The sequence below is a fragment of the Myotis brandtii genome, unplaced genomic scaffold (assembly GCF_000412655.1).
Source record: "Myotis brandtii unplaced genomic scaffold, ASM41265v1 scaffold45, whole genome shotgun sequence".
NCBI classification, from domain to species: domain Eukaryota; kingdom Metazoa; phylum Chordata; class Mammalia; order Chiroptera; family Vespertilionidae; genus Myotis; species Myotis brandtii.
Window position 1 is genome coordinate 5,656,426 of NW_005367209.1, and position 11,024 is coordinate 5,667,449.

The following is an 11,024-nucleotide window of genomic DNA, read 5'->3' on the forward strand; positions in this document are numbered from 1 at the left end:
AGTTGAGGGAAAATTTAGAATATAAATGCTGACCTTTATTATTATTGCAAATATGTACATTTGTATATGCAAATGGTAAGGGCTAGGAGGTTATAGGAAAAAAGGAAAACACTGACTTAATCAGATGCTAGGATTGTGAGCAATGTTCTGTTTAAATTTCTGTTGTAATTTTAATGTCACAATAAATGTTTTTTTTTTAAAAAAGTCAACACTAAGAAGGAACAAGAAAGCAATGGTGAAATTATTCACATTTCAAAGGACTCTCAAGAATAATTCAGAAGCTTCTCACAGTGTCTTGCGCATAGTAGGCACTTGGCAGTCCTTTGCTAAAATGAAGAACCAGACTCACATAACCTTGGCTTGACCTCATAATGCATAAACATGAGCAGGGATGTTCAAGCACATACAGTTTTGATTAAAAGCTCCATAAATAAAGTGTGCATCTGAATCACCATGTACAAATTCATTTCACGCTCTGCTTAAATCTGAGTTCTGGAACTATTAAAGAAATGAGAAATGACAGCAATTTTAGAAAATGTGCTACATATGGACTAAGTGTTTTCAGATCAGAAATGAAGTCATTTTGCTTATGTGGCTGTGTGTGCCCTTGTAATTAAACTCAGCAGACCCTGGACCTGAAATTTCAACATCAGTTTCTAAGTAATTGTTCTTTCTGTCGGGATTGTTATTATTTAGAAAATAAGAATTGACATGTAAGAAATATGTGGTCAGTACTTTACTTTGTGAAAGGATTCAAGAGGGCACTGGAAGCGGTGGTGAGCGAGGTGCTGGCAGAGTGAGAACCAAAACCACCTTTTCTTTGGCGGGGGGTGGGGGGGCCTCTGCTGTTTCGGTGCAGGGTGGGCATCTCCCAGGGGCAGGCTGCTCCCCTGGGGTGCCCCGCCCCCAAGTCCTCCACCCCGTTTCTATGTTAAAAGCTTCCAAATGTATCCTTGAGAAGAACACAGATAACAGTGGGGGCTCAGAACAAGAGGTGCCCTTATCAACAGTCATGCCCTAAAAGACTTCATATAAACGGTCTGATAATGCACTTTTTTTTTCTCTTACGGACTCTCTTTATAGGAGAATTGATAATATTCAGCAGCTGTTATCTCCAAATATGGTTCAACAACTCCGGGGGGTCTCTGAGAGCACCCCAGAGGGCCTCTTAGAGCTTTCGATTCATCATTTTTATTTATGCTGTATTCATATTTTAAAATATGTACTTTAAGCTAAAATTAACAAATGACATTTTATAATATATATTTTAACTAATAAACAGATCAGAAGTGATGGGTCTATTCTTGCTTATGGCATGGGTTAATTATTTTTAATTTTATTTTTCAGTTACAGTTTGTATTCAATGTTATTTTGTATTAATGTCAGGTGTATAGTATAGTGGTTAGACAATCATATACTTGACAAAGTGGTCCCCGATATTTCAAGTGCCCACTGGGCCCCTGTAAAAGTTATTGCAATATTATTGACTATATTCCTTATGCTGTACAGCATGGACGGATTCTTTATTAGGTCTCCCTTAAGTTTATTTTTAACCTTTTTGGCTAGGAGGAATTATTTTTCCGTAGTGATCAGTGGTTCACAAAAATGATGGCCTGTCCCCAAAGTGGTGGTAAAAACACTGCTAGAGATTGTGTGGAGTCCCTGGGTAAAGGAAGGATACTTAAAGCTGCTCCTACACCTGTCCCTAAAACCATGCAGAGTCGGGAGAGTATTAGAAAGCAAGTATGTTACTTAAAAAATATTTTCTTAAATACACGGACTGTTTCAGAGATGGGAACAGCAAACATTGATCCTTCTTGTGGGGAAAAAAAAATCTTCATGTGACAGACAGATCCTGCCGTGGCTCTAGTCTGCTCTGGGAACCAGCTCGGCAATATTTCCTTACAAGATAATCTCTGGGCTTGTGTCTAGTTTTATTTCTATTTTAGTTTAATCCCTTTGTTACATTTTAGTATAATTAGAAGAATTAAATGAGACCTCCATGTAAGAAAGGTATCAAACTACATGACCATCAGCTCCGGTCTTCTCATATTTCTAAAACTGGCATCTCCCGTTTCATCAGAGATACATTTGGATGTGGCCTTGAGGGTCATCAGGGATCACAGGACAGCCCTGGGAGTGCCCAGAGCCCAGAGGAGCCCAGAGCCCAGAGCCCAGAGTGGGCAGTCTGGGTTAGACAAGCCAGGGTTGAAGTCTGATCCTACCTCTCAAAGCTTCAGTTTCCTCTATGCTCTGGGAATAACGCCTACCTCTGAGAATTGCTGGGAAGTGTTGCGAAGTGCTTGGCACAGTCCCTGGTGCGTTCTTTCACCAGCTCACCAAACATCTATGGTGTAATACGGTGTGCCAGGCACTCCGCCGGGAGCTGATGATGCAGCGCCGAACGCGCGCCCTCGGGACGGCCTGCAGGGGATGGAGACCCGAACCATCACATTCAAGCAGATACCCGGGTGGACACGGGGGAGGCTATGGAAGCGCGGAGGAATCACTGCTCTCTGGTACCTTCAGAACAGGGGGTGGAGACGGGGCAGAGAATTGGGACGACTCTGTGGTTGGCTCGCCCGCTTAGCTCATCGCTGCGGCTGCCCGCCTGCCCGCAGGCTTATTTCACAATGAACCAAATGGAAACCAGCAGGCAGGGCATCACGGGCCGGTCCACGGTGACCCAGAGACCCGCTCCGTTTTCCAACCAGAAATCGCAGTGCTTGACGGAGCAGAGCTCCCGGACCAGCCTCCACAGGATGCGCCGGTGAAGCCTGTTGTCGGGTCTCTCCTGGGACAGCTCCTCCTGGTTCGCAGCCTGGGTGGCGTTGATGCAGCCGCTGACGAACTTCTCCCGGGTCACGTTGGCCTCGGAGCAGCCGTTGTAGTGGATCTCGTCGGGGAACTGCCAATAGTTGGCCTCGTAGTACCTGTTGGCCTCGGCTCCGAAGTCGATATCCAGCTTGCGGCCGTGCTTGATGAAGGCCCCCGGGCGCAGCTGCATCTCCACCCTCTGGGCCTCCGTGACCTGGGAGCTACTGGGCGGGGCGGCCGCCTTGCGGTTCCACTTGATTCGGTGCTTTATGCCTCTCGCCTGCACTGCGGCGAGCTGGCTGAAGAGCAGGACGCAGACAATGGCCAGGCAGCACCCACCCAGTTGCTTCCTCATGGTGCCAGAATCTGCAACAGCAAAGGATGAGGCGGTCAGGTCTCCAGCGTGGTTCCCGGCTCCCCTGCCCCCTCCCGCGTGGAGACTTTAAACAAGGAGTGACACCCTTGCCTCTACATTTGGCCTGAAGCATAATTGTTTTCCCACGCTCGGGCTGCACAGGGTTAGGCCCGTCCCAAGTGTTTTGCGTCTGCCTGGAACTAGATCCATTCAGGCGGTGACCCTGGCTTTCTCAGACAGATAAGAAGCTGCAACTGGCAATTACACAGCCTTTGAATGAGCATGGGAAAGCGAGTGAGTGCTGACTTAATACATACAGGTTGTCTTTGGTGCTGCCAAGTTCTTCAAATCAGGGGGCCCCTGGGAGGCAGACAGTAGAAGAGCTGGAATCAGAGGCTTCTGGGCATAGACTGTATTAAAAAAAAACCCCACACTTTGTTAACCAATGTTAACACATAAAATGAATCTATACCCTGCCAATCAGAGCAGCTTACATAATGCAAAGGCTGTGTTGTTGTTGTTGTTGTTGTTGTTATTATTTTATGGCTGACACTCTTATATAGGCTGTGTTTTTTATCGTCCCTCTTTATTCTGTATTGCTCTGAGCTGGCACTGGCTTGGGCACTTTCTGCCGTCTATTCTACGTCACTGGCTGCTGATCCCAAAGGCCTTTAAGGTAATGAGAGAGAGCGAGGAGATGAGTGTGGGGAGAGAGAGATGAGATGTATGGGGACCCTGCCTCTCTCTATGGCCAGGAGTAATCCTTTCATGTTTCATCTCTGGGCACAGTGTGACCCCATCCGCCTCTCCCAGCTAGCTTCTTCCACACTTACTGTGTGTCAGCCTCTGACATTGTCTAACTTACTTTGCACATGGGAAAGGTATAATATGATCCCCATTTTATAAAAGTTGTACCAAGAACTAGAGAAATTAGGTAATTTGCCATGGCCGCACAGTGGCGGGAGGCAGGTTTGAATGCAGCTCTGTCTGACACTGTTCCCACCATGCCCACTGCCCTCCTGGGCTGCCGGAGGGGCTGGTGCTCAGATATTGTGCTTTTGACTAACTGGGCATGAAGAGCAGCCCAATGGGCTCTAAGCTGAGCAAGGAGCTTGGGGGGCATTTCAGAGGAAATGAGATGATGGGGAGGAGAGGAGGGCCAGGGGAGCGCTGAGGTGACCCTAGGGTATCTGGAGGGTTGCTGATGACATCATGGAATGCCCCTCCCTTCCAGCCCCACAATCCGAGAGTCTGTGGCATCTGGCTCCTGAAACTACAATAGTTATTGTGGAAATCCACCTCCCAAGGTCAACCACGGACAAAGGTCCAGGGCATTCCAGCACCTGGACCTTTGTCCGTGGGGAGCAGGGGCACGGGAAGTTATTACAGTGGAGCGTGCTTAGGCTGTCTCCTAGATAAGGCTTATTGTAAGTCCGTAAGTGCCAGAGCTGGAGGAGGTTGGAAAGTTACCTTGCTTAGCTCCTAACACACCCTCCACCATCCCCTTGCAGTATTCCTAACAGTACACGTCTGTTAAAACATTCAAATCTAGTGAGACACTGATCCTTATGTAGAAAAATAGGGAAAATCAACCCAAAGTGTTTTTCTAGCCACCTCAGGGCATCTGCAAAGAGGCCTCTGCTAACATTTCTTAACATGCAGGGATCACCTGGCTTCTGCCCCAGGGTGGACATGAATGTGCCCACAGCAGCCTATGCACCCAGGCCCAGCACCCCACCCCTCATTGCCCCCTGAACACAGTGAGCTCAGAGCAGCTTTCTCCAAAGAGTTTCAAGCAAACACTCATTAACCTCCCAAACAGGGGCCACACCCCATGTCATAGCCCTTACTCCTTGGGAAGAGAAATCTTAAGTAAGAATAATAACATCAATTACAGGCACATCAAATTAAATAAAAGCATAGAGGTCTTGAGAAAGAAATTAGTCTTTCTAGGCAAGGGCTTAAAAGCAAGAGAAAATCCCAACCAGCCAACCCTACAATAGCCTTTTATTATAGCACCGAAACATAGACATGCAGCACCTGGATGACTAACCATTCTCACAAGTGTCCCCTGACTTGGGACCCATCCCAGGAGATGGGAGTCAAGTAATCATTGCGTGGTTTGCAGTCTGTCCGAAACATAGACATGCAGCACCTGGGTGACTAACCATTCTCACAAGTGTCCCCTGGGTGATGGGAGTCAAGTAATCATTGCGTGGTTTGCAGTCTGATTAGAAATGAGCAACCCCAACCAGAGAAATGGAATCCTGCACACACTCTGCCTCCGCACCTACCTTGGACTGTCTCTGGGAGCGTGCCTCTGGAGCGGTGGCCACGCTGTCCTGGAGCACACCCTCTTGGCAGCCAGGCCTGCCCAGCTAAGTAGGAGCTGGAGAGGGAGTGGCATTTTGCTTCTCTCCAAATATGGCAGCCTCCCCTCCCTGCAGGACCAATCGGGAGTCCCGGGAGCTCCTTTGTCTTGAGAAGGATGGAGCTTCTCATCACTTTCTACTCATACGCATCACAGGAAGATCTTGATGAAGTTCAGCAAAACTTGCCTGAGAGTTGCCTTTTATTTTATTTATGTATTTATTTATTTACGTACTATTGCCAGTTTATTATAAAGGATACAGATAAACAGCCAGGTGAAGAGGTGTAGAGGGCAAGGGCTGGACGCATTCCAAATACAGGTGCCCCAAAGAGTTTGGGGCGCATCACCCTCTCAGCATGTGGAGGAGTTCACCAACCTGGAAGCTCTCCGAACCCCAAGTATTATTATAAAAGCTGCTCCTTCCTATCACCCCCGCCACTCAGGAAGTTAGACAATTGTAGAAGCTTTGTGCCAGAAACTGAGGACAAAGATGAAACATATATTTCTCATTACATGAGGACGTCGCAGCTGGACAGATGGATGGATGCGTCTGTCCAGTTGTGGCTATTTTTAAGACTGGTATTTTTAGAGGTGCCCTTTAGAATGGAAAGGAAAGCGTTAGAAGGAAAATGCTTTCCCATCAGTATCTACAACAGAGGATGGACTCAACAGGCCTTGCTGGATATGCATACTGTCCTGCACCTCTAGACCAGCCAGAGCAAAAGGGTGCCCTTTGTGGGAAGGGGCAGGTCAGGAAGAGGGCGAGTGTTCAGCTAGAACCCACAGGGAGTGAGGGGCTGGGCTGGCATTGGGTAGCGGGTGAAACAGGACTAATGGTGGGTGGAAGGCCAAATCAGAGGACGTGCCTGCACTTTGGGCTGTTGGGGTCACGGGGGGAAGCTTGAACCACTGAATTAGTCCTAACGTCAATGAGTTGAAGACCTGTGACAACCCAGGGAACAGAGAGAGATAGATGGCAATGAAACAAACACAGTTTAAAGATGGAGGGCGCTGAGAGCAGGTTTCTTCAGAGTGTCTCTGTCTATACATGATGCCCAGTGTAGCCGGGAGGGGAGCTAGGGAATCAGTCACTCCTTGCATAAGGGACTGTGCATAGGTAGCTATTACCACTCCTTATACAAAGGGTCTTGTTCAGGTGTCCCTGTTATTCTCATTATTGCAACTTGAAATAAAATGTGAATTGCGGATGTGTGCATGGAGCCTGTTTTGCCTGTAAATAAAAGATGATCTTCAGCCTGAACGTGACTCCACCATCTATTCTCTAGATTCGCTTCAAAGCCCTTTTGCGAACCAAATTAAGCGATTAATTCTAAATCGACCAGCAGATGGCGCTAGGAGAGTTTACAAAGACTTTTTGCCCTGGAGGTAGGAAACCCCCCAGCAAACGCTGCCCTTGCAGAGCTTCTGTGCTCCAGTTGGAGTTGGGGCCTCCAGTTGGACCTTCCTTTCTCCTCTGCCTTTTCTTTTTAAATTTTATTTCATTTCCCTCTTCAAGAAAACATACCACTTTACCATTTTTTATCTAGAACAGCGGTTCTCAACCTGTGGGTCGCGACCCCTTGGCGGTCGAACGACCCTCTCACAGGGGTCGCCTAAGACCATCCTGCATATCAGATATTTACATTACGATTCATAACAGTAGCAACATTACAGTTATGAAGTAGCAACGAAAATAATTTTATGGTTGGGTCACAACATGAGGAACTGTATTTAAAGGGCCAGAAGGTTGAGAACCACTGATCTAGAATCCTAGATATTTGGTCTTGTGAACACAAACACAGTAGTGCAAACTTAGTATAATCTATTTGCAAAATACAGAAGAAAAAGAAAAAAGATCTCAATATTTCACTCTCCAGAGACAAGTGTCAGTACAATTTTGTTCATTGTGTAGGTGTTTAGGGTCATAATTAGGGTTTGGGGTGTTCAGAGCTGGAAAGGACTCAGAATCCTCCAGTCCAGCTTTCACACTGTGTGAGGTCATGGGACCCAGATAGGCCCAAGGCCACCCAGCCAGGCAGGCTGTCCCTGCAGGCCCATTGCCCTGTTCTAAACTGTGTGTACTGTTCACCCTGTCTGTCCCCATCTGGTACCATCACCTCCCGGCTGCCTCCATCCCTTTCTTTCCATCCCTTTCCGAGCAGGACTTTGCCCAGAGCACAGTGGGAGGTTGGTTTAGAGCTGATGAGGCTGCAGATTCTTCTTGTGGGGGAACAAAGAGCTGTTTTCGGAGGCACAGAGGAGTGAGGACGACAGAAAATGTTCAGAAGAAGGGAGGAGCTCTGGAAGCTGCAAACAAGGCAAGAAAGCTATTAAGCAGATGCAGAGAGTACAGAACTGCTCCAATCTGCCCTGCAAAGAAGAACAAACAGCCAAGGAATTAGTGTGAGAACATTAGTCTCTGTAACTGAGCTGAGAGACACTTTGAATTGTGTCTTCTGGCACCAACAATTATATTAGGAATATATAATTTATTTATCTTTGTTAATACTCACCCGAGGATATATTTACCATTGAGATTTAGAGAGAGTGGAAGTAAGGGGAAGAGACAGAGAGAGAAACATCGATGTGAGAGAGAGATATTGATTGGTTGCCTCCCACATGCATCCTGACTGGGGCTGGGGATTGAGCCTGCAACTGAGGTACGTGCCCTTGATTGGAATCGAACCCATGGCTGTTCAGTCTGTGGGCTGACACTCTAACCACTGAGCAAACCAGCTAGGGCTAAGAATATAATTTAATCTTGGTCATGTTTATGAAAACAGCAAGAATGGGATTGCTTCCACAGGGCTGGGTGCTCCATGATGCAAAGCAGTATAATATATATCTATATATATCTATATATATATATTTTTTATTATTGATTTTTTACAGAGAGGAAGGGAGAGAGATAGAGAGTTAGAAACATCGATGAGAGAGAAACATCGATCAGCTGCCTGCCTCCTGCACATCTCCTACTGGGGATGTGCCCGCAACCCAGGTACATGCCCTTGACCGGAATCGAACCTGGGACCCCTCAGTCCGCAGGCCGATGCTCTATCCACTGAGCCAGACCGGTTTCGGCTATAATATATTTTGCACAAATGGAGAAACAATAGGAAATTATGTGGATTAACCAAAAAAGCAACAGGGAGAGGCTGAGTTCTAGAATGCACGAGAGGGTCATATTATTCCATTCCTTGTTTGATTAGAGCTCGGACCTTTGGAGAACATTTATAAATCGATATAGTGATTGTTAAGACACAATGTCAAACTGTACCCAGCAGGGTTAGTGTGTGGGAAGATCACCCACCATATCTTGGCTTTTTGAAGATTTATCAAGAGTCTGTTATGTGTTTGGGACCATGTTGTGCCAAGGAAGGCAGAGCATAGAGATGGATAAGGCAGCTAATGGAGCTCCTGGTCTAACGGTAGAGAAATAATTGAATTGTGTTTTGGAAAATAATACTTATTAGAAAGCTGTGTAGCTGTCCAAACAGCCATACTTAATTTTTTTTCTCACAGAAAGCTATACATATCCTAACTGTACAGCATTATGTATTTTTACGAACTGAACTCACCCATGTATACTACACCCAGATTAAGAAACTGAACATGACAGCATCCCCAAAGGCTTTGTATATCCCCGTTGGGTCATTGTCCCCTCCCCTATACTTATTAGAAAGCTGTGTAGCTGTCCAAACAGCCTGACTCCTCCCACCATAGGTTAGTTTCGCCTGTTTTTGTACTTCATATAAATGGAGTTATTTAGAACATAATCTTTTGCTTCTGTCTTGCTCAAATGACATCTGTGAGATATCCCCACATTGTGTGTAATTGTAGATCGTTCATTCGTTGTGAGACTACTAACATCTCCATCCCCTTGTTGGTGAGCATTAGGGTGATTTCTGGCACAAACAGTGTTGCTGTGAACTTTCTTGCACGTGCCCTTTGGTGGACATATGATCGCCTTTCTGCTGGATGTATTCTCTGAGAGGTAGCCTTGCTGGGTCATAGAATATGGTCACGTTCAGCTTTCATAGTCTGAGAAGTTTGATTATTGCTTTGTGTAAATCTTAAATGCCACCGTCCTCTACAGCATGTCCACACTTCTCTTTGGACCCCACAGCATTTGACACATACTGTTCACATGCCCCACTGAGCTCACAGAAGCTGAAGGACTGTGTTTCATTTGCACCTGTTTGCCCGCCACCTCGCCCAGTGCCAAGAATCATCAAGACGGGTCACAGTCAGTGTGGAAAGTGGTGAACAAGTCCCAGAGCCAACCAAACTGGAAAATGCAGGGTGAGGCCACTTCTTGATATCGATGGCTGCAGAAATGAGATCTGGCAGATGGGAAAGGGGGACCCAACACTTTAAAGAAATGCTTTTATTGAAATACTAGAGGCCTGGTGCACGAATTTGTGTATGGGTGGGGTTCCTCGGCCTGGCTGACTGAGGGGAGGGACCATGGGAGGTTGGTTGGCTGCCCCTTCCCCCATTGGGGCTGATGGGGAGGGAGGAGGCCGACTGGGGGGAGGGATTGTAGGAGGTTGGCCCCAGCAGCAAGCTAACCAATGGCCAATTCTGGGAGGAATCGGGCTCCCTCCTCCCTCCTGTCTGGGTCTGGGGTGCAGGTGTACCAAATTTGGGGCTATCAGGGCCCCAGCACAAGGTCTGGGTCAGGGCAAGTCATAGCTACCAGCCGGTCGTCTGGTCGTTCTGGTCATTCAGTCATAATGGTCACTTGGGCTTTTATATATATAGATAACTAACATGCACAAAAAAGTGCACTTTTACATGCACAATTCAATACATTTTCACAAACTGAACAACCTTATGTAACCAACAGAATATTCAAACTCTCATGCCTGATCCCCACCCACCTGAAGGATACCTATTGTTCTGACTTCTAAGGCCCAGGCCATTCTGCTTTTGTATTTTATACAAACAGAATCATGCAATATGTGCTCTTTTGTGGCTGGCTTCTTTTGTTCACCATTATGTTTGTGAGATTCATCAATATTGTTGCCTGGAGACGTTATTTTTTCAGTTCTCATTCCTGTACAAATAGACCACATTTATTTATCAATTCATCACTTGATGAACCTTTGGGTTGTTTCCCTTTTGAGGCTGTTATGAATATAGTTGCTATGAAAATTCTTATGTACAACTCGTGGTGAATGTAAGCTCTCATTTCTGTTGGGCAAATCTTTAGGAGTGGAATTGCTGGGTTAGTGGATAGGTGACTGCTTAGCTTTAGTAGAAACTGCTAAACAGTTCCCCAAAGTTGTTCAACCAACTTAGATTCAGCTGTGTGAGAGCATGCCAGTGCTCCCCACGCACCTACTGTGTGCTGGCCCCTTTGTGTTGAAGACTTCTTTTAATTTAAAAAAAAATTCTCAACGAGGATATGTTTAGTGATTACTTGATTGAGAGAGAGAGAGAGAGAGAGAGAGAGAGAGATGTGAGAGAGAATCAGCA

The 11,024-nt window shown here is 46.3% G+C and overlaps 1 protein-coding gene across 1 annotated transcript; it reads right to left on the reverse strand.

The window, feature by feature from the left end:
• Positions 1–2,233: 2,233 nt before the first annotated feature.
• Positions 2,234–3,172, reverse strand: PRND (prion protein 2 (dublet)). The gene has a single exon (XM_005874677.2). The coding sequence runs from the start codon at positions 3,170–3,172 to the stop codon at positions 2,624–2,626; it is 549 nt and encodes a 182-aa protein (XP_005874739.1). The 3' UTR covers positions 2,234–2,623.
• Between the last annotated feature and the right edge of the window lie 7,852 nt (positions 3,173–11,024).

Excerpts from the sequence above, each read along its gene's own strand:
- PRND (XM_005874677.2), bottom strand. The coding sequence starts at position 3,172 with ATGAGGAAGCAACTGGGTGGGTGCTGCCTGGCCATTGTCTGCGTCCTG.